This window comes from Astyanax mexicanus, chromosome 18 (genome assembly GCF_023375975.1).
Source record: "Astyanax mexicanus isolate ESR-SI-001 chromosome 18, AstMex3_surface, whole genome shotgun sequence".
Classification (NCBI taxonomy): Eukaryota; Metazoa; Chordata; class Actinopteri; order Characiformes; family Acestrorhamphidae; genus Astyanax; species Astyanax mexicanus.
Genome location: NC_064425.1, coordinates 6,855,116 through 6,880,000, shown reverse-complemented (window position 1 = coordinate 6,880,000; position 24,885 = coordinate 6,855,116). Strand labels below are relative to the sequence as shown.

Genomic DNA, 24,885 nt, shown 5'->3' with positions numbered 1-24,885 from the left:
AAGAAATAGAGGCATGGAGTGGATGAAGAGATCATGGAATAGTGAAATGTGGTGAGTGAAAGGATAAAGGAATAGGCAGATGGAGAGAGTGAAGAGATGAAGGACTGTAAGGTTGAAGTGAATAAAGAGAGGAATAAATGGAGTGACTGAGGAAATGACTGAAGGGATGGAGCAAGGGAACAGATGGAGGGATGTGAACAGAGAGCTGGAGCGATGAACGAATGAAGAGAGGATGGAATGGAGTGAATGAAGAAAGGACAGCATGGTGAGATGGAGTGAATGAAGGGATAAAGAAGTAATAGATGGATGGAGTTAGTGAACAGATGAAAGAATGGAGGCATGAACTTTATGAAGAGAAGAAGGAATAGACGGATGGAGACAGTAAAGATAAAAAAGGACTAAAGGGATAGAGTGAAACGAGAGGTGGAGAGATGATTGAATAAGGGGGGATGGGATGGAGTGAATAAATTGATAATGGAATAGATAGATGGAGTGAAAGAAGAGGAAGAATTAGAGGCATGGGTGAGTGATGGGATGAAGGAATAGTGGAATGTGATGAATGAATGGATAAAGAAATAGACAGATGGAATGAATAAAGACATAAGAAAATGGAGAACTGGAGTGAACAAGGAGAGGAATAAATGGAGTGACTAGAGACAGTAAAGTGAGTGAGGGAACAGACAGAGGGATGAAGTGAATGGAGAGCTTGAGAGACGAATGAATGAAGAGAGGATGGAATGGAAGGCTGGGGGGAATAGAGGGATTAAGCAATGGAGTGAAGGAAGAAAGGAAGGAGAGTTGAGGGATGAGTGATTGGAAGGAAAAATGGGGAAGAAATAGCGGAATGTGATGAATGAATGGATAAAGGAATAGGCAGATGGAGGGAGTGAAGAGCTAAAATAATAGAAGGATGGAGTGAAAAAAGAAAGGAATAAATAGAGTGAGTAAAGACGGTAAAGAGAGGGACGGACTGAAGGTATGGAATGAGGGAAGACGTGGATAAATGGAGTGAATTGAGAGCTGGAGAGATGAAGGAATAAAGAGAGGACGGAATGGAGGGCTGGAGGGAATGGAGAGATTAAGCAGTGGAGTGAAGGAAGAAAGGAAGAAGAGTTGAGGGATGAGTGATTGGAAGGAATAATGGGGAAGAAATAGTGGAATGTGATGAATGAATGGATAAAGGAATAGGCAGATGGAGGGAGTGAAGAGATAAAAGAATGGAAGGATGGATTAAATAAAGAGAGGAATACATAGAGTGACTTGAACAGTTAAGAGTGGGAGAGCTGGAAAAATGAATAAATGAAGAAAGGATTGAATAGAGTGAATAAGGAAAGAACAGCCTGGTGAGATGGAGTGAATGAAGGGATGAAGGAGTAAATGGATGGAGGTGGTGAACAGATAAAAGAATGGGAGCATGGGCTATATGAAGAGAAGAAGGAATAGATGGATGGAGACAGTAAATATAGAAAAGGACTGAAGGGATAGAGTGAAAAGAGAGGTGGAGAGATGAATGAATTAAGAGAGGATGGAATGGAGGGCTGGAGGGAGTGGAAAGATTAGGCAATGGAGTGAAAGAAGAAAGGAAGGAGAGTTGAGGGATGAGAGATTGAAGGGAATAAAGTGGAATAAATAGAGGAATTTGATGAGGGGATAGAAAAAGGAATTGGCAGATGGAGTGAGTGAAGAGATGAAAGAATGTAAGGATGGATTGAATAAAGAGAGGAATACATAGAGTGACTTGAACAGTTAAGAGTGGGACCGACTAAAGGAATAGACTAAGGGAAGAGATGGGGGATGGAATGGACGGATGAAAGTAGACAGATTAAGGAATGGAGTGAATGAAGGTTTGAAAAGATGAAACAACGGATTGAGTGATTGTGGGAAATGTGTTGCTGGATTTTCTCTCTCTCTCTCTCTCTCTCTCTCTCTCTCTCTTTCTCTCTCTCTCTCTGTTGCCTGTATTACAGGTACTGTGTGAAAGTCATCCTTTATTTATTTGCTAAAATATATTAACTGCAGTCAGAACTGCTGTTCAGTACAAGTGTTTCATTCTGCAGCATCAGGAAAACAGCAGAAACAAATGTTAACCCATGGTGTCATGCCCAAAGACACAAAACACACCACCTTATCTGTTAAACATGGTGGTGGGGTTTTTTTCCTTCACCTCTTGCTTAAAACCTAAACTCTACAACCCTAATCTGGGGGTGTTCTGTAAATTTCCCACAACTCATGCCTGAGCTCTGAAACATACCCCTGCATCTGTTAAACAATAAAATAAAAATAAGAGACCAATGATGAGTTTCTTTGATTTTTACCGAATTGAAAACATCTGGAATATAATCAAGAGGAAGACGGATGATCACAAGACATCAAACCAAGCTGAACTGCTTGAATTTTTGCACCAGGAGCAAAGGCATAGAGTTATCCAAAACAAAAGCAGTGTGTAAGACTGGTGGAGGAGAGCATGCCAAGATGCATGAAAACTGTGATTAAAAACCAGGGTTATTCCACCAAATATTGATTTCTGAACACTTAAAACTTAAATGAACTCTGAAAATGAACTTGTTTTCTTTGCATTATTTGAGGTCTGAAAGCTATGTATCTTTTTTGTTATTTCAGCGATTTCTCGTTTTCTGCTATTAAATGCTCTAAATGATAATATTTTTATTTGGAATTCGGGAGAAATGTTGTCTGTAGTTTATAGAATAAAACAACCGTGTTCATTTTACTCAAACATATACCTATAAATAGCAAAATCAGAGAAACTAATTCAGAAAATGAAGTGATCTCTTAATTTATTTCCAGAGCTGTATACTGGTGGTGTTTACACCCTGGTTAACCATGCATTTTTTTTTTCTAAAGTTAGGCTTAGTACTGTTTTCTGCTTCTCATCGTCCAAGTCAAAAACATTCAGTGATGTCGAGGTCTGGATTCTGGGGTGATCAGTTCTTTTTACTGTAGGAGCTTCTTGGTGAGCTCCACATCCCTTCAGACCCATAGTGCTGAGTCGTCCTCCCGCAGTGAAAGATGGATACGGGGTCTTTAGTGCTGTTTATCTGATGGGGGCTGAGTTGGGGGTCTAACAGGTCTTCTACAGCTTCTACTAGTGAGTGGATTATCTTGATTATTATCTTGTACTTATTGTCATCTTTTACTGTAAATTGAATAATTGAAGGATGCTTTGACTTTTCCACAGTGCTTTGTGTGTGTGTGAAATGGATAAAGGTACTGTGTGCATATAGTGTTTGTGTGTGTGTGTGTGTGTGTGTGTGTGTGTGTGTGTGTGTGTGTGTGCGCTTTCACACAAGGTGACTCCCCATGTCCCATTAGCACAGAGTGATGAGCTTTGCCCACGTTCTACATAGTTCTATATGATACATTATAAATGATAAATCATGTGTGTGTGTAGATTACCCTTGAGAACTGTGCTCTAATTTGACCTTTTACCTATTTTTTACTGTGTGTGTGTGTGTGTGTGTGTTTGTGTTTGTGTGTGTGTGTGTGAGAGAGAAAAATGTACAGCCCACGAGCAGAAAAGCATCTTCAGAACTTGATGCTCCCACCACCATGCTTAACAGTTGGTACAGTGCATGTAACAGTCCAAGAGCATGATGCTACCACAACTGAGCCTAATGTTCAGTTTTTGAGGTGTTATCTTGTGAGGATGAACACTGGTCAGTATGTTCATGGTTTGAGTGAGGTCTGATCAAGGCTGCAGGTGAATTATGGGAGTTGTAGTTAGGGCTAATTGTGAGTGCAGGTGAATTATGGGAGTTGTAGTTAGGGCTAATTGTGAGTGCAGGTGAATTATGGGAGTTGTAGTGAGAGCTGATAGTGGGTGCACGTGAATTATGGGAGTTGTAGGGTGATAGTGGGTGCAGGTGAATTATGGGAGTTGTAGTGAGAGCTGATAGTGGGTGCACATGAATTATTGGAGTTGCAGTGAGGGCTGATAGTGAGTGCAGGTGAATTATGGGAGTTGTAGTGATGGTCTGGTAGTGGGTGCAGGTAAATTATGGGAGTTGCATTGTGGTCTGATAGTGAGTGCAGGTGAATTATTGGAGTTGGAGTGAGGGCTGATAGTGAGTGCAGGTGAATTATGGGAGTTGTAGTGAGGGCTGATAGTGGGTGCAGGTGAATTATTGGAGTTGGAGTGAGGGCTGATAGTGGGTGCAGGTGAATTATGGGAGTTGTAGTGAGGTCTGATAGTGGGTGCAGGTTAATTATGGGAGTTGTAGTGAGGGCTGATAGTGGGTGCAGGTGAATTATGGGAGTTTTAGTGAGGTCTGATAGTGGGTGCAGGTGAATTATTGGAGTTGGAGTGAGGGCTGATAGTGGGTGCAGGTGAATTATGGGAGTTGTAGTGAGAGCTGATAGTAGGTGCAGGTGAATTATGGGAGTTGTAGTGAGGGCTGATAGTGGGTGCAGGTGAAGTTTATTTTCTTTTCTTCTTTCTTATCTTTTCTTCCTACATTTTCCTCTTCTCTATAAATATTCTGCTGTTTTATTTTCTATTGCCCCTGTTGTTCAGTTTTCATGTCCCCCTTTTTATTATTTTATTCTCTTTTTTCTCTTATATTTGTCTTTTCTTATTCATTTGTTTCTCTTGTATTAATTTTCATCTGGTTTTCATCTTGTTCTGTTCTGTTCTTTTTTTTCCTTTACACTGTTAATTAGCTTTTTTTAATGTATTTTGTTGTATTTGTTTACTTTTCACTGTTCTTTTGTCACTTTTTCTTTTTCTGTAGTTTTATTATGTTACTTTTTGTTTTCTATTCTTTTTCATTCTTTATTTCGTTTCTCTGGTCAGGTGCGCAGGAGGTTAGATGGTCAGGTGAGGGGTGTGGTCAGGAGAGGGGTGTGGTAGAGAGGGGTGAAGGTGGTCTGTCAGTGAGGACAGTGCGATCATAAGGACGTAGCAGCGTCAGCGAGACACTCGGAAATACAATCAGGAGCTGATGGAGAGAATGGGACCGCAGGAGTGTGTGTGTGTGTGTGTGTGTGTGTCTGATGTAAGGCCAGCGTAATCAACCCACAAAGCCACTTCTGTCTATCTGCACACTCACACACTCTCTCTCATACACACACACACACACACACACACACAAACACACTGTCTCTCGTTTCCTCAGACTGTGATATCGGTGCCAGGCAATATTCCAGCAGTTCCTGAGAACGCTGTGTGTGTGTGTGTGTTTGCTGAGCGGATGAATGAGACGAAACTAGAACCGCACTTCACACTGATGATAATTCTGCTTGCTCGCTCGCTCACACACACACACACACGGTGCATACCGCTCCGTAATGTTGGACAGCTCTTCACTGTATTGTAAAAATTCCACACTGAAAGAATGAAAGAATTCTCTACAATTCTCTAACATTTTAGCCAAAGCTTCAGGTCATGCCCATTACAGTATTACATAATATTACACACATTACTGCTACAATTCAACAACTTCAACTTCTGTGCATAAATTCTATACTTCAAAACATTCCATACTATAGTTACTATAATACCAGTATTTCTCACTACAGCCATTCAGTACTGCAGTAATTCCAAAAAACTTAAACAAATATTCCATACTGCAGCTGTTCCAGTGTCGATAAGTTCCATGCTTCCAAAATTCCTTACTACACTCTGTCAAAAATACAAAAAAGCTCACCATCTGGATTTAGCTAAGCAAATAGTTTTAAGAGCCTCCCACTGCATAATAATTACTGCATGCGTGATTATGTTTAAGCTGCAACTGCTTAATTAACCCTAGCTGATGCAGGGAGTACCTTCTCATTTGTTAAACAACCATGTGGAAAGACACTGTGATCCTGTGTTTTTTCAAAAGATTTAATCTGTTTAAGAAGGTCATATTTTTGGCATACATCAATAATACAGAGAAAACATCTAAGGAGAAAAACACTGAGCCTACTAAAATCAGGTCTAAAACTAAAACTGTCCACCGCATTATTAAAAAGGAAATGTGGTAGGATTTCTTTTTTTACTTAATTGTTTGGTGAAATAAAACCAAGTCAACACTAGAACTCTAGAACTAGATATGTTTAATAGTGAAAGTAAGAGCTTTTCCATATGCACAATGCAAAGCAGACTAAACAGCACTTATCAGTGAGAACAACCAACTGAGTCAGCTTTAGTTTGCTAGTTAGCGTAAAGATTGTACTCTGGAGTAATGTAGGAAGGTCATGTTAAGATCTGATGAGTCCAGATTTACCCTGTTCCAGAGTCATGGAGCATCAAGGTAGGAAGAGAGGCAGCTGAGATGAAGCACCCATCATGCTTAGTGCCTACCATACAAACCTGGGGTTGCTGCAATTGGTCTGCAGGTCTGGGTTCGGCAACAGTATGTGCTGAAAGAATGCGGTCAGCTGACTACCTGAATATACTGAATATAGACCAGGTTATTCCATCAATGGATTTTTTCTTCCCTGATGATCACGGCCCCTGATGATATTCCAAGATAACAATGTCAGGATTCATGGTGCTGGAATTGTGAAAGAGTTCAGGGTTCAGGAAGAACGAGATCATTATTTTCGCACATGGATTGAGAGAGAGTTCACCACAGAGTCCAGACTTTAACCTCATTGAGAATCTTTGGTATGTGCTGGAGAAGGCTCAGCTCAGTGCTCCAAATCTCCCATCATCAATACAAGAACTTAGGGGAAAATTAAAGCAGTTTGAACAGGGGTCAGCGATTAAGTTTGGCAGCGGGCCAGATATTTTCCAAGCCATTATATATATGGCGGGCCATAAAAAAAAAAATCCGTTTTGAAAATGAAGTGTAATGGGATGGAGCGCTACAGACTAGCAGCTCTCCAGCCCAGAGGGTTGTTGAACCCAATTGCAGAACAGTGGATTTCAAAGCAGGTAAACCCAAGAAAAAAGGGAAAAAAATCATAAATAAACACACACTGCTTCTCATGCGGGATCAAGCCCATGTTGTCAGGGTCGAGGCCCAATACACTACTGCTGCCCCAGCTAGTGAATTGGGACATGATCGGGGAAAAAAATGCCCTTATAAGGAGGTAGGTTGCCCAAGAACAGATGGAAAAACGAGAACGGGGGAAACTAAAGTCACACCCAGCGCGACAGTGAGAGACAGTGGAGGTATGTAAACAAAAGCTCACCAGAGAAGAATTTTAGTATTTAATTTTTTTCATTATCGTTTACTATAGTTCAAACAAACTCATTGTCGGCCTATTGCCGACCCCTGTATAAGAGTGTGTGACCTTTTTTGTGCAGCTCTCATTTCTGACTTTCCATATTGCAAACTGCAAACATTTTTATGCTTGAGATTTTCAAATTAATTATATTTGAGGCAATGTTTTCTTAAAATCTTCGACAGATCTCACATAAATGGCTTTTACTTATTAGTGCGGTTACACATCAGTATTTATGAGTGAGGAATTTTCTGAAAATGTAAGAAATACACACTTTAATTTACAGTATGTGCAATATGTTCATATTCTGAATGATTTTGAGAGAATCGGTACAAGGGAGTGTGTCAATTAGATTCACGGGCTTGACGTTTTAGCGGCTTAGCGATTCTCCGAAAGCTGGAGTTTTGTGAAGTGGATCAATGGCTGTCAGCTGCGGCCTGTAAAAGCAGAAGATCATTCATATGTAACAGTGAGAGGGACGGGAACACAGGAGCCTTTAGAGATGATTTTTCTCTCCGTGTGTGTGTGTGTGTTTGTGTGTGTGTGTGTGAGGCTCTCAGTCATAACGCTGCAGGTTCTTTTGCATTTTACCTCCTCAAGCACACCTGACTCAGCTCACGAGGGGGTTGACTTTTTTACTTAATGAGTTGTTTTAAAGCAGGAAAAAACACAGGCAGGAAGGGAATCCTGGGAATGTGTGTCAGATGGGACAGGAAATGCTCTTTAGGGAGTTGGAACTGTACGTTTCGCCGCTGTTTCCTCTATAACTGTGACTGTGTGTTACATTTTTTAATGTTCTCAGTACAACCCTACCTAATATCCAGTTAATCAGCTACTGCGTTAAAACCAACAGCTAACCTGCCAACCAGGACCAAAAGTGTATTTTTCACACATCTTACACTCCGCTAACAGTCTATATTTTCACACCTTCTGCCTGCATTGTTTGAATACCAACAGTGTTTATAAATAAATCTACGCCAATACCAGGTAAATTTCTGGCATATTGCTATCTTGGCAACAGAAAACACAGGTGCTCCACTGACTGAATACAACCAAGACAGACATTCATACAACAGTCAGATGTTCATTGCTATCTTGGCAACACAGACGCTAAATGGCAGGTGAAATGCTGATTGGTTTATTTCACGTTATCTCCCAAACACACCCATTATTAATGATTTGCATGGTTTGAGCCGTGCAAGATGTACTTTTTCCATCGCTACGATAGCAAATACATACTGACGCCCAGCAAACCAAAGCAGCTAAACCAAGCAGCTTGGTGTACAGTTGATGGCTCGCCTATAGATAAAGCGAAAATTGGACCCAGTGTGTGCAAACACATATATTTCCACACTGGAACCTGTAGTGCTACAGCAACAATTCACCACAATGCAAACTTTCCAAACTAATAGAATTCCAGACTGCAAACACAACCAATCAAACGTCTCGTTTCCAGAAGTGTGATTAATGAGTCTGATGCTCAAGTGTTTATTATGGAATCCTCTATTAGGAATGTTGTATTTGTGTAATATTGCTATGGTACGCTACACTCAGGATATTAGTATCTGTCTGATTAGTAGTGGAGCCATTTACAGACCAGCAGCCATCACTAAAGAGAGTGTGTGTGTGTGTGTGTGTGTGTGTGGTCTCAAGTCATTAATAATTTAATTATCGTTAACGGTAACTAAGCACTGTCCATCCGAACGATCATTAATGAATGTGTGTGTAATTACGACTGTGTGTGTGTCTCTGTGTCTGGGTGTAAATGTGAATGTGTAATACTGCCATTTAATTACAAGAGTGTGTGTGTGTATATGTGTGTGTGTGTGTGTGTTTTAGGGGATTTAATTGCATGTGTCTGTAGTTTAATTATATGTCTGTGCATGTGTGCGCACGTGTGTGTGTGTGTATGTGCTTAAGTGTAATCATCCAATCTGTTGCAATTTAGCAGATCCAATCACCTCTCTCTTTTTCTCTCTCAAGCAAAGACTCATGATTATAATAGTGATGCTAATAGTGATGTGGATGTTGACGATGGTGATGACAGGAATGATAGTGATAATGGTGATGGTAATGATAGTAATGATAGCAATAATGGTGCTGAAAATGGTCATGATGATAATGATGATGATGATAGTAATGATAGTGATAATGGTGGAGATAATTGTAATGGTGATGATAGTAATATTAGTGATGACAGTGATGGTAATGATAGGAATGATAGTGATGATGGTGATGACAAATGTCATGATGATGATGATGATGATAGTAATGATAGTGATAATGGGGGAGATCGTAATTAAAGTGATGATGGTGATGGTAATGATAGTAATGATAACCATGATAGTGATGACAATGGTCATGATGATGATGATGATAGTAATGATAGTGATAATGGTGATAATAATTTTAATGGTGGTGATAGTAATGATTGTGATGATGGTGATGGTAATGATAATAATGATAGTGATGATGGTGATGGTAATGATAGTAATGATAGCCATGGTAGTGATGACAATGGTCATGATGACGATGATGATAGTAATGATAGCGATAATGGTGATGATAATTGTAATGGTGATGATAGTAATGATAGTGATGATGGTGCTGGTAATGATAGTAATGCTAGCAATGATGGTGATGACAATAGTCATGATGATGATGATGATGATAGTAATGATAGCGATAATGGTGATGGTGATGTAATGATAGTAATGATAGTGATAATGGTGATGGTGATGTAATGATAGTAATGATAGTGATAATGGTGATGATAATTGTAATGGTGATGATAGTGATGATGTTGTTGACGATGGTAATGGTCACGATAATCATAGTAATTATAGTGCAGATGGTGCTGACAATGGTGATGACGATAATAATGGTGAAAGGGGGTGTGGCCAGCAACAGCTTATTTGCATAAAGGTGACAGAACCTTTAAACAGCTTGTTCTGAAAGGGACTAAAACTGGCAAAATTAGAGCTGGTGAGATCTCTTTCATGAATTTCATGAACATGTTTTGTACAGAACATAGACTTATTTTAACTTGTTTTAAGATATTTAAAGACAGACAAAATTAAACTGCAGATTTTTATTCATTTCTATTCATGTACAGGACAGTCAGTGTTCTTTATGCACTGATTATCCTCAATATGCTCAAAAATAGTGAATTTCTCAAGAAGAGCAGGAACAATGGATGCTGCAGTGTTGCTGTGTGTGTGTGTGTGTGTGTGTGTGTGTGTGGTTAGGAGCATTAGTTGGGAGTGAATATTAATAATAATAATAACAGAGACGCGTGGCGTGTTTACGCTGTGTCTCGCAGGCGTTTCTGAGCTGAAGGTAAAGGTAAATTGAGCGCTGCAGTTTTAGTTGTGTGGTAAATTGAGCGTACGGATCTGATGCTGCTGTTGTCGCTGTGTGTCACTCTGGCTGCTCACCTGCCCTCAGGGCAGCTCTCAATTGTTGGGCTTTTTTTTTCTCTGCTTTTTCAAATGCAAATTAAACACTATACAATAAGACAAGGTGTTTGCAGAGCCGGGATCATCTGATGGACTGAGCTGTGGCAGGAGAGCACACGCAGATATTCAGTTTAAAGAGAGAGGACCAAATAACACAAAATAATCAGGAGTTATTACAAATAAATACGTAAATAAACATTCTTAGATTACCAGATTGCCTAGATGACCTAGATAACGTTTCCCAGAATTTCACTCCTTTTATGTTTTACCTTTTTATTTTATTTCTACTGTTTTCTTTCTTTATAATTTTTATTATGTTCCATTTGGCTATTCAAATTTGTAGTCTTTTATTATTGTTTATTTGTTTGTTGTTTGTATCTCTTTTATTGACTACTTTAGCATTTTCGCTTATCCTTTTATTCTGAATTATTTCTGTCTTCTTAATTAAATCACAATTTTTTGTTTTCTAAAGCTTTTGTCATTAGATTTTTTATTGATTTGCTGTTTTTAGCTCATTTTGATTAAATACTTTATTTAATTTTTTCTTTTATTTTTTTTAGCCCCTTTAGGTTGTAAATGCTCAGCTGCATTAAAAAATTAGGGTAAACCTTGATGTAGGCCTGAGTGAAAGGTTTATGAAAGTTGATTGATTGATTGATTGATTGGTTGATTGATTGGTTGATTGATTGGTTGATTGATTGATTGATTGTTAGATTAATAACTAAAGTGAATGTTTTGCGCTGTTTAAGACTGTAATTTAGGAGGTTAACAGTGTTTATTTAATCTGTGATTCATGCACATACCATTCCTATCAAAATATCAAAATGTCACATTAACTTATATGGAAAAAATTACAAACCATTTATTAATCAATCAATCAATCAATCAACCTTTATTTTCACTGGAGAGTACATAAAGCGTAACCTTTATTCATTCTCAATGCAGCCGAGCGTTTACAGTTTAAAAATTTTAATTACATTTACGTTTTTAATCAGGTTAAACTAAAATATGGAGCTTTATAAACAAAACAATAAATTTAAATGCAAATGCATTAAAACACAAACAAATAATTAGGATTTAATTTTGTCTTGTCACAATAATTACATTATTGACTTATCGTACAAAATATAAACATTACCCTGATTAATTTGACTATGTGTTATATGTTAGATACATCAAAGTAGCTCCTCTTGTTTAGATTAGACAGTTTTGAATATCTTGGCTGGATTTTCTCAGTCAGCTTTATGAAGTAGAGTCTCCTGGAATTCAGACCTTCAGTTAACAGCTGTGCTGAACTCATAAAGAGTTCATTGCTTAATCCAGATAATGAGAAGTGAGAAAAACTTAACTAAGTAAAGAATAAATACTTTAAGATATGAAGTGCAGTCACAAAGACCATCAAAAACTTTATGATGAAACTGGCTCTCATCAGGACCGCCCCAGGAAAGAAAGAGCAAGGGTTCTTACTGTTCCTTCCTACTCCTACAGAATTAATTTCCACATATTGTCTGTATGTATAACGATGTGTTAATTACTTTACTCGTATTTGTGCTGCAGGTAACGTGTTCGTGGTGAGCCTGGCGTTCGCGGACCTGCTGGTGGTGTGTTATCCGTACCCCCTGGTCCTCCATGCGATGCTGCATGCGGGCTGGTTGCCGGGGGAGACCGAGTGTAAAGTTAGTGGCTTCCTGATGGGAGCGAGTGTGATTGGCTCCATCTTCAACATCACCGCCATCGCCATCAACCGCTACTGCTTCATCTGCCAGGCAAGCAGGTACAACACACTGCACTGGCAGAACGCCCCTACTGATTCTGCCAGTTTGTTTCACAACTGTTTATAGCTCTCCATTTTTTATTGTTGGGTGTGAAAGAAAGTGCTAATATTAATACACTCATTGACAAAAAATAAAGCAGCAGTAATGATTGATTAGAGATTACGGTATTGAAATGATAGGAAAGTCTGGTAAAAATCATTAATAATCAGTTATAACACATACAACCCCTGGCAAAAAGTATGGAATCACCAGTCATGGATGAGCACTCCTTCAGACATTTCATTCTGTAAAACAAACTCTGATCAAAAACATGATACAATAATAAGGTCATTCCAAAGTGCAACTTGTTGGCTTTCAGGAACACTCAAAGAAATGAAGAAAAAACATTGTGGAAGTCAGTGAATGTTACTTTTATTGACCAACCACAGGGAAAAAAATATGGAATCACTCAATTCTGAGGAAAAAAGTATGGAATCACTCAAATTGAAGGTAGAAAATAAGGACACACCCAGTCAATTTCCTTTCCCTAAATGGACACCTGCCTCAGATTAGATCTGCTCGTTAGTCTGCAGTTAAAAACACCTGCAGTCATGACACCTTGGAGGGCTGCTGGACGAATTAGAGTGGCAAGAACCATGGCTCCAACAAGAGAAATGTCTCTTGAAACAAAAGAGAGGATTGTGAAACTTCTTGAAGAAGGTAACTCTTCACGCATGGTCGCTAAAGATGTGGGCTGTTCACAGTCAGCTGTATCCAAGATATGGACCAAATACAAAGAGCATGGAATGGTTGTTAAAGCCAAGCGTACTGGTAGACCGAGAAAGACATCAAAGCGTCAAGACAAGCAACTTAAAGCCATTTGTCTTGAAAACCGAAAAAGTACAACTAAACAGATGAAGCATAAATGGGAAGAAGCTGGAGCCAATGTATGTGACCGAACCGTAAGAAATCGCCTAAAGGAAATGGGATTTCAATACAGGAAAGCTAAAAGAAAACCATCATTGAAACCTAAACATAAAAGAACAAGACTGCAGTGGGCTAAGGAGAGGCAATCATGGACTGTGGATGACTGGATGAAAGTTATCTTCAGTGATGAGTCAAGAATCAGCATTGGACAAGGTGATGATGCTGGAACTTTTGTTTGGTGCCGTTCCAGTGAGATATATGAAGAGGCCTGCCTGAAGAAAACAACCAAATTTCCACAGTCCTTGATGATATGGGGCTGCATGTCAGGCAAAGGCACTGGGGAGATGACTGTGGTTAATTCTTCTATCAATGCACAAGTTTACATTGACATTTTGAACAGTTTTCTCATCCCTTCAACTGAACAGATGTTTGGAGATAATGAAATAATTTTCCAAGATGAAAATGCATCGTGCCATAGGGCAAAAACAGTGAAGGCATTCCTTGGAGAAAGACACATTCAGTCGATGTCATGGCCTGCAAATAGTCCAGATCTCAACCCAATTGAAAACCTGTGGTGGAAATTGAAAAAAATGGTCCACAAGAAGGCTCCGACCTGCAAAGCTGATCTGGCAACTGCTATCAAAGAGAGTTGGCACCAAATTGATGCAGAATACTGTTTGTCACTCATCAAGTCCATGCCTCAGAGACTGAAAGCCGTTATAAAAGCCAAAGGTGGTGCAACTAAATACTAGTGATGTATTTTGAATCATCTTTTGTTTATCTGTTTTTCATGATTCCATACTTTTTTCCTCAGAATTGAGTGATTCCATATTTTTTTCCCTGTGGTTGGTCAATAAAAGTAACATTCACTGACTTCCACAATGTTTTTTCTTCATTTCTTTGAGTGTTCCTGAAAGCCAACAAGTTGCACTTTGGAATGACCTTATTATTGTATCATGTTTTTGATCAGAGTTTGTTTTACAGAATGAAATGTCTGAAGGAGTGCTCATCCAAGACTGGTGATTCCATACTTTTTGCCAGGGGTTGTACATAGAAAGGGCAACAATATAGATTGCTGTGGGTTCACTATTTGACAAACAACAGGTCATTGTTGCCCTTTCTATGTATGTGTTATAACTGATTATTAATGATTTTTAAGGGATTTACAACCTAATTAGTATCCATTAATAAACTAATTGTAAACCATTTGTAAACCCTTTATAAAGGTAGTCTTATTTTAAAGTGGTACCGATCTTTCTAGATACTGATCTTACTTTGTGTTTTACATCAATCAGCATTAAACCTGTCATATTAATATATGTAAAATGATGTTTCACTATTTGCCGGGAATTAAATGACTAATTTGAATTAAACAGAAATGCACTGTTGCTTTTTTAATTGATGGTTTTAAGGCATTTACAACCTAAACAATAATAATTAATAATCTAATTTATAAATAATTTAGAAACCCTTTATACGGGTAGTCTTATTTTAAAGTGGTACCGCCATTTGCTACCAGCACTAATGACGGTTCTCAGCATATTTAGACTTTTCATGAATTTGTGTACACACTAAGAAAAGTAAGTACAGATTTGTACTTAAAGGTCACCTTCCGCGAAAATCCGATTTTTCTTGTTTTTTGTGGAATACAGTAGGTCTCTCCGAGTTGAATGTGTACACCTGCACATTAAACTGTTTTGCAGCCCCCATTGTCTGCAGGAGCTAAGCAAAGAAATCCCCCCTCCCCCCCTCCGAAAAACGGGTGAATTTTGAATTATCTTTCTGCCTACGTAGGCAGAAACTCACAGACCAGCCCACCTTGGCTCGAGAAACTCCCAGAGGCGGAGCTGAAGCGACGCAACATCACCGCTCATCAGTTAGGAGGTGCGAGGCAGTGAGCGGCAGAGCGGTGGAGGGGCGTCGCAGTGCTCCTAGCCAATCAGAGGAGAGATATTTGCATTCTGTTTGCATGTATGAATATTCATGAGCAAAGCTGGAATCCGGTCATTTTGGACACACCCCTAAAACAGTCCATTAAAAAAGAGCTATACAGAGACACCTGAGCACTTTTTTTTTACAAAAACGGCTCACATGTCATTCATTCATACTAGAGACCACAACTAGACATTTTAAAATGAAAGAAAAAACGACGGAAGGTCACCTTTAAAAGAGTACAAAGCTTGTCGCTGGGGCTGTACCTTATAATGAGGTACAAAAAAGTACCTTTCAGGGAAAGTCCTTTTTTGTACCCATGGTTTTTGTGCCAGTAAAGATTATAAAGATTATAAACATTATCATCAATTAAATATGGCTCAAAAACTTATAATAATCCAAAATTGTCTGGCTTTCAAAAAAAAAAAAAGTGCAATTAAAATATATATTGTTTATTAGTGCAGTGATACAGAATACTGAATGTACCTTTTGGCTGGTTAAATGGTACAAATTTGTACTTATTGCTGTCAGGAAAGACACTGTACTTCAGAGGGAACAAATCTGACCCTGTAAAGACCAATATTGTACCTTTGAAGGTACAATAAAGAAGAGCGTACCTTTTGAGTGCAAAAAAGTACTCATATCGTACCTCTGTTTTTAAGAGTGTAGCTAAGTCTGGTAGTTTCTGAATAAACACTCTTTTATGATTCATGTAATTTAACAGTAAGCGTTCTCTCTGATCTGTATAATGGAAAATCAAGCTGCTCTGTTGGTGAATATCTCAGGTATGAGAAGGTTTACGGACGCGCCGGGACGTCAGTGCTGCTGATCCTCGTCTGGGTTCTGACGGCCATCGCCATCCTGCCCAACCTGGCTCTAGGTTCCCTGACCTACGACCCCCGGGTCTACTCCTGCACCTTCAGCCAGACCACCAGCGCCGGATACACCTTCGCTGTGGTGACCGTCCACTTCCTGCTGCCCATCGCTGTGGTCACCTTCTGCTACCTGAGGATCTGGGTTCTGGTGCTGCAGGTCTGCATGTGTTAGTGTTCCATTTTTAAACTACTGTATATTCCACTGTTAGGCTCTATCCACACTTCTATCCATACTCTGCACTTCTTGATAAAAGCAACTGGTGAGGCTCTACAGATGAAATGTGAACCTAATGAGACTTTGTAGAAGCTAACATTTTTATTTCAAAATACACCAATTAATTTAGAATTGAGACTTTGGCTGGTTTTAGTTGGTGTATTTTGCTACGCTAGTGTCAAATTAGCTAAACTGCACTGTAGAGTAATTGGCCAGCAACATTGTGGCACATAAGAAATCGCAAGGAAGTGTCTGAAGCTTTTTCTATAACTTCGGTCCAAGTAATTTGACAGAGAGTGAGAAATAGAAGTAGAATTTGCACTCCAAAAGTAGCAGTGGAAATATCTTTAGCTATATACAGTGGTTCTTTACAGTTTGTGAATATTCCTAAAAATAAACCGAAGCCCTAAGAGTAGATAAGGAGAACCAATTCAAACAAATGGGATTTAAAAAAATCCTTTGCCCTAGTGATCGACCGATATATCAGTCGGCCGATTAATCTGGCCGATTATTGCCATTTTTAGATAATCGGCATATAAACAGCATTGGAAAACATTAAGAGATCAGTTTCTGAATCAGTTTCTCTGATTTTGCTATGTATAGGTATATGTTTGAGTAAAATGAACAATGTTGTTTTATTCTATAACAAAAAAGATGCAGAGCTTTCAGTCTTTAAATAATGCAAAAAAAAGTTTATATTCATATTCAAGTTCAGAAATCAATATTTGGTGGAATAACCCTGGTTATTAATCACAGTTTTCATGTATCTTGGCATCATGTTCTCCTCCACCAGTCTTACACACTGCTTTTGGATAAGTTTATTTCACTCCTGTTGCAAAAATTCAAGCAGTTCAGCTTGGTTTGATGGCTTGTGATCATCCATCTTCCCCTTGATTATATTCCAGAGGTTTTTAATTAGGTAAACTCAAAGTAACTCATCATTTTTAAGTGCTCTCTTATTTTTTTCCATAGCTGTTTATAGGCCATCTGCCATATGTGCTCGCTAAATATCGGCATCGGCCATTAAAAAAAAACAATATCAGAAGTGGATCACTACTTTGAGCTGTAACTCATGGTGGTGGTAGTATTATGGCTTGCTGCCTCTGGGTCAGGACAGCTTGCCAGCATTGATGGTACAATAAATTCTGAATTATACCAGCAAATTCTAAACAAAAAAAAACATTGGGACATCTGTCTGTGAGCTGAACCACAAGAGTGGTAAAAATATTGACCCAAAGCACAGAAGTGGTTGTGGATCATCTATCTCAATAAATAAGTTAACGACTAAAATATTGTCTCGCTTGTTTGGTTTGGTTCTCTTACCAGGGTTCAGGGAATTTGAAAATAGCAATTTCCAGGCCTGGATAAGCTTTGGAAAAATACAAATACCCAGAAGGTTTGGGGAAAGTCATGGAAATTTGTTCTAAAAATCTACAAGTTTCCATTAATCGATCGAAAAAAATCTATTTTGAGCTAACAAATACATCAGGTCAGAGTTAATTCAGTAGATTAGCTCTATACAATGGAGCTCTCAGGATTTGACACACATTTTATTATTAAAGATTGTCTGTCAGATTCATTTTTGACCTTGAATATAGTTTTAGATGATTTTTATTGTCCATGTCTGCACTGGTTTAAAAATCTTATGGTCAGGAAAAGGATTGGTGGAAAAGTGTATGAACCCATTCCTAATCTACTTTTAGGACTTGTGAGAGAAATGGTAGTAGGTATATCCCTAATTATATCCCTAATGATTTTTTTAAACTGATTTATCTACTAGACACACCTAGTTAAAAGCAAAATATGGCCAGATCAAGCAATTGGCCCTACAGTGGAAAACTACAGTTCTAGAGTATGTGTTTGTTGTGTGTGTGTGTTACAAATGAAACCTTCAATAGTGCGTTTGTGAGTGGTCCAGCGGTCTAAAGCGCTGCCACTATGGGCGGGAGGTCGCAGGTTCAAACCCCCACTTATGCAGCTTTACCATCAAGCTGCCGGCCCTTAGAGGGAGCAAAATTGGCCCTGCTCCCTCTGGGTGGGTAGATGGCGCTCTCTCCCCACGTCACTCCTAGGGTGATGTCTGCAGCACAGGGCGTCTGTGAGCTGATGTATCGGAACCGAGTCGCTGCATTTTCCTCCGAGCACGCTGGCTGCTTGTCGGTGCTGCATCAGCAGCAGCTCGAAAAAAAGCGGTGGTTGACTTCACATGTATCAGAGGAAGCATGTGTTAGTCTACACCCTCCTGGTGTGTTGGGGCATCACTAGTGCTAGGGGGAGAACTAATGAGTGGGTTGGGTAATTGGCCGTGTAAATTGAGGAGAAAATGGGAAAAATTAGAAATAAAATAAATAAATATATATATATATATATATATATATATATATATAGTGCTTTTGTGTACACTTTTGATACATTGTATTCTATTGCAGGTGAGGAGGCGGGTCACAAGTGATGTTAGGCCACGCCTCCGGCCAAGCGAGCTGCGTCATTTCCTCACCATGTTCGTGGTCTTCGTGCTTTTTGCCGTGTGTTGGGCGCCACTGAATCTGATTGGCCTGGCCGTGGCTGTGGATCCTCCGAGGGTGGGGCCCATGGTGCCTGAATGGCTCTTCGTAGTAAGCTACTTCATGGCGTACTTCAACTCGTGCCTGAACGCCGTAGTCTACGGACTGCTCAACCAGAACTTTCGCAGGGAGTACCGCAGGATCCTGCTTTCTCTCTGCAAGCCCCGCCTCTTCCTGCAGGAAACCTCAAGGGGTGGCACAGAGCGCAGCAACAAGCAGTCACCTGGAAACAACAATAACGACCAGCCCAAAGCGGAGACGATTTAACCTGAGTGCTGGACTACAAACAGCGACCACAGCTTTGTTCTGTGGTTAAAGTATAAGGAATGATGGCAGGGTTGATGCCTAAAAAATCAGAGAAACCTCAGAAAAGCTTATGAAGGCATCTTCAATTCCCTGGCATGTTCCAGGTCTATCATTCAGGGCCTTTCCCTCTTTACGATGGTCTAGAGGGATAGCTCTAAACATTCTTAAAAATAAAGGTCCTTAAAGTGGTTCTTTGGAGTTGTGTCATAAAAGTACCAGTTTTGCTTACTTAACAAACCTTTCAAGAATGATTTTTTTATAAATTTAATGTCTGGAGAACCTTTTGTAGAAGTTTAAAGAACCTCCTTGACATGTAGAAGAAGGTTCAATAACAGATAAAGGTTTTTCATACGCAAAGCAAAGAATCACTTTAGAACTAGAAATAAAAAAGGAGCCTTTATTTCTAAGAGTGTAGGTGGCTAAGAGAGGCTAAAGGTGCATCCAGCTACTTCATGGCGTACTTGTGCCGAATGTTATGGTTCATAGGCTGCTAAGAAGAACCTCCCTCTGCAAGCCTCACGTCGTCTTCCTGCAGGAAACGTCCAGGAGCACAACAAGCAGTCATTCACGTATAACAACTAGGAGCTTCCCAATGTGGAAACAATGCAACGTGTCTACAGCCAGAGGTCCGTTTGTGAGTGAACAAAGTGCACAACACAGGCAAGCAGTGTATCTTCAGTCTTCAATCAGCAATCTGCAAATAATGATAGTCTAAGGTGGGTACAGAAGCCTCAGACCACAATCAATAACACTGAGTATTGTGAAGCCAATGAAATAACAACTTAAGTAGTGACCACCAATCTTCTGAAACCTTCTTAAAACAACAAACCAGTCACAGACAAAGCTTCTCAATTACAAATTAAAACCTCACTGTAATTAGATGCGGGTAGGAGAACCCTTGCAAAGATCATGCCTTCAAACTGCAGTTGAGATTTGAGGAATTATAGTATAACCAGAGGTGGGTAAAGCCTAGAAGCCAAGAATATTATAAAAATAAATAGTTACCAAAGGAAAAAAACTCAATTAAACATTGTTTTAGATTTAAACATTTAAATAATCAGGTTCTTTACAAGAGTGGTTCACAATCAAGTCACTGGGATCTCTGGGATCTCACAGATGGTCCACATCCCAACCCTTATGGTGTTTTTACACCTGAAAGTCTGGACCAGGTCCAAATCAAGGTACAAGTTTGCTTCATCGTTTACATTTGGTACCAGTTCTTTTTTCTCTGAGAAGTTAAAAGCTGCTACGATTTCCTTTAATTGGTCTAAAACCATTGTTCATTAGATCCAGGCCAAGACCTGCTCTTTTGTTTGGCTAAACTTTGGTCCTTTAGTCCAGATCTGCTCTTTTTTGGCTTGTTCCAATCTAAAAAGTCTGAAAGTTTGGACCAATCAAGGCAGGTCTGAATGTACACTTAATGTGTAAACATGGAGCAAAACTCTGGACCACCTGGTAAGGCTTAAGTAAACTTAAAAAAGGTATTTAAAAATCAACATCATGTAAAGATTCAGAGGAAATTCCAATTTTTTAATCTTACAGAACTAACAGTTGAACCAATCAAATGTATGGTTCAAAACATGTACCTCAGTACCTGGTATCAGAAGGAATCATAAGGTATTAGAATTTTACTAAGTGAGTAAATATATAGGTAATTATTGCCCACCTCTGGTGATAGGACAGTGGGACAGTTTTGATGAGATCATAAAAATATTGGTGAAAGTATCAAATATCAAACTCTTTATATCTGATTAACTCTATTTAAAGTTCATACAGTTTTGCGACAGCTGTCCAAGTCAAAAAGTCTGAGAGAGTGTGAATGAGTGTGAGAGAAATCACATGGGTTATACTTTATGTCGATGGCCCACCATTGATTCCCAACTTGAGTCTTCCACCAATTATTCATTAACTATCTTGACTGACTAATTCCTAATTAGTTCATATTGGACATATTATGCTAACATCTGACTTACCAAAAGAACTTTGTTAATGCGACCAATAGCAACTTAACAAGAAACTCAGCTACTTCATGTAATGTAGATGGTTTGTTTTATCCAAATAATATCTCAGTGTAGCCCTACATTCTTATAGTATATTTTCCTTCTGTTTATGTTTCAACCGTTTAAGAAGGTTTTAAGGCCCAATTCCAATTCTTTTTTATTACCCCTACCCCTTGTTTTCGAGTGTATCCCTTCCCCTTGGAACAGAGTTACAAGAGATAGGGGTGAAGTTCTCCCCCCAGTTTTAATATGCTTACTTCCACATTCTAAGTCCTATTGCTAATCCAATGTTCCATTTAGAACTCTAAAACAGTAGGCAGCCCCTAATCTCTCGTGCAACATTTCTGTAGCAACCATTAAAACTCAGAATTTAAATACCACGAATGCTCCTGTTAATATTTCAGAATTGGTCCAATTTTGTTTTATGGTTCTTTTGGTCTCGTACAGCAATTAGAAAGCTAAGAAGGCTTTGTGGTGGAACAGAGGAACAGTAGCACTGTGGTGTGTTGGTGCTTGTTCTCAAACAGCTCTGATCTTTCAGTGCTGCAGCCGAAACGTCCATCAAAGACAGTGAATCAGATTTACAAGTTTTGTTTGTTCTTTGGTTTCTTCGTATCCCAATAGTCACAGTATTCTCCATGTTTCCTGTTGAGGAACGAGCTGTTCTGGAAGGGATTTACAGAACAAACATGCTTGGACATCATTGAGCTTTCATTCACTGGTCACTTTAATAGAAATACTCATTTTGCCACTTTGTTAGAAACCCAGTGACCACTGATTATGGGATCATAAACCCATTGGCTAACACCTGCCAATAAAAGATTACACTCAGATTACACTCAGCCACATGTTATAGCCTTTGGTAATGGACATCTACAATTTTTAACTTGAAACAGGATTAAAACAGGATTTAACAGATAAAAAACAGCATTTAAATGGTAATGCTGTATTATTTATTAGTTTTAAAGCAAACCTACAGCCTTTTCAGCAACACCCTATCAACCACCTGCTTGAAAATTTCAAATCTGTAGCAACCACATAACAACAACTTAGCAACCCCCTTCTATATCTTATCATCCACATAGCAACCATCACAATACCTCCACAACCACCGGAAACACCACAGAACCCCTTCCCCATCGGCAAACCCTGAGCAACCACATAACAACAACTTAGCAACCACCTTCTATATCTTATCATCCACATAGCAACCATTATAATACCTTCACAACCACCAGAAACACCACAGAACCCCTTCCCTATCAGCAAACCCTGAGCAACCACATAGCATCAACTTAGCAACCCCCTTCTATATCTTATCATCCACATAGCAACCATTATAATAACTTCACAACCACCGGAAACACCACAGAACCCCTTCCCTATCAGCAAACCCTGAGCAACCACATAACAACTTAGCAACCCCCTTCTATATCTTATCATCCACATATTAAAATCCTAATCATAGTAAATCAGAAATATTTCACAAAGAAACCAGATTTACAAAACCCAAATAGCACATAGACAATAAACACCTTAGCAACCACCTTCTATACCATACTGTAGGTTATACAGTAACCTCCTGTAAAATCCTACAGTAAAATCCTGTTCATAATAAGGCAATTATAATTCACTCAAAAACAGCTTCACAGTAAGTTACAACCTCCTCTAACACCATACAACCCCCTATTAGCAAACTCTGAGCAAAAAGATAACACCTTAGTAACCACTTTCTATATCATCATCCACTGTTCACATCGCAAACTCTTAATCATAATGAGTTAGAAATAAATCACATAGAAACTCTAGGAAGACCCTCACATCACAACACCCCTCCCCACCTCAATTATCAAGCCCTGAACAAACACAAATATTCAGCCAAACCTTTGGTTATGGACTTCATCTACCTTTTTAACTTAAAACAGGACTTAATATGTGATTGCAAAACAGAACCCAACAACTGCTTAGCAAAACTCTAGCAACTACCAACTTGGATACCAAAGAAATCACCCTTATAATACACTCACAACTTCCAGGAACATCATAAACACCCTATTCTCTACTAAACCGGTTGCACACCACACAAAACAGCACTTAGCCACCACTCAGATAGCATGCAGTTGGTCTAGGCTCTGCTGATGTATTCAATTGTCTAAATGTGCTATATACTCAGCAATCAGGGTTTCGACAAAAGTGGTGCGGGCCGATTGCTATATTATACTCGGCATCCGGGGTGTCAAAAAATAGTGTGGGCCGATTGCTGTATTATACTTGGCATCCGGGGTATTGACAAAAATGTTGAGGGCTGATTGCGGTATTATACTCTGCAACCAGAGTGTTGGCAAAAGTGGTGAGGGCCGATTTTTGTATTATACTGTGCAACCGGGGTGTTGGCAAAAGTGGTGAGGGTAGATTGCTGTAATATACTCTGCATCCAGAGTGTTGGCACATGCAGCTCTTGGCCTAGATGTGAGCCGAGCTTTTGGGCAAGAATCGGACCGGTTCCTCGTCTCATCTAGAACTGGGCTGATGCAACTTAGGTCAGAATGATATTTTTGCTATTTGGGCACTGTGTTTCTCCTAGCAACCACATAGCAAAATCATTTTCCCTAATCATTTTACAGCATGGTTTGAGTATCATCTCAATAACCTGTCATTGTCAAGGCTTTAAAAAGTTCAGCACCGGTCTGCTATTCTCTCAGCTCTGACTGCAGAGCCTCCACCGTCTCAGCAATCTTTAAATTATCCCCCCCCCCCCCAACCAACTCCAATAACCTTATACTACCACAGCAGCACCCGCCACACTTAAGCCCTCCGCTGCGCTTCACTACCAGCTAATGAGGAACTCAAAGGAAAAAGGCCGTAGCGCCGGGGATCCCTTACCAAATGTTACCTTAGCATTCCCCCAACGCTACGGCTGTATTAGCGCTTTAAGCCCCCCCTATCGCCCAGAAAAGTCAAGCCGTTAAAAGGTGCACTCAGCATTAACACTGCAGAAAAGTAACACTGCTGAAGAGTTCTCGCAATGTTCTGCTCACTGGCCACTTTATTAAAAACACCTAGCATGTTGTGTTTTAACTCACTGGCTACTTTATTAGAAACTAAAACTTTGTATTTATACCAACAGGCCACTTAAAACACACTGGAAACAGTTACTATCTTGTGCTGCCGCTCACTGGCCACTTTATTAGAAACTCGTACCATTGAACCTCTACTTTTTGGCCACTTCATTGGAAACACCTACTATCTTGTGTTTTTACTCACTGGCCACTTTATTAGAAACTCCTACCATTAAACTTATACCCACTGGCCACTTTATTAGAAACTCCTACTATTAACCTTCTACTTTCTAGCCACTTCATTGGAAACACCTACAATCTTGTGCTTTTACTCACTGGCCACTTTTTAGGAAACACTGGGCCCTATTTTAGGCGAGCCCCACACTATGCAGAGTGATTTAGGGCATGTCAATGTGTCTTTGCTATCGTAACGTTGGGAAAGGTACACCTTGCGCCGCTCGAAATGTGCAAAAGGCATGTACTAATTCCAGGGGTGCAACTACATACTTTTTGAGGTGTATGCAAACAGACTATCGGCGCACCCCCCCCCCCCCCCCCCCCAAATTTTTTTTCTAGATGCACAATATCAGTTTTTTATTTATAAAAAAACAGCGTTGGCAACCCCT

The 24,885-nt window shown here is 39.5% G+C and overlaps 1 protein-coding gene across 1 annotated transcript in view; it reads left to right on the top strand.

Annotated features, from left to right (window-relative positions):
* The window catches only part of mtnr1ba (melatonin receptor type 1Ba), a 26,937-nt gene extending 2,149 nt beyond the window's left edge, over window positions 1-24,788 (top strand). Inside the window, exons 2-4 of the mRNA XM_022669322.2 lie at window positions 12,186-12,402; window positions 16,027-16,273; window positions 18,760-24,788. Of these exons, the coding sequence (XP_022525043.1) occupies window positions 12,186-12,402; window positions 16,027-16,273; window positions 18,760-19,161 (866 nt within the window). The 3' untranslated portion in view covers window positions 19,162-24,788. The remainder of the gene's footprint in view (window positions 1-12,185; window positions 12,403-16,026; window positions 16,274-18,759) is intronic.
* The last annotated feature ends 97 nt before the right edge of the window (window positions 24,789-24,885 follow it).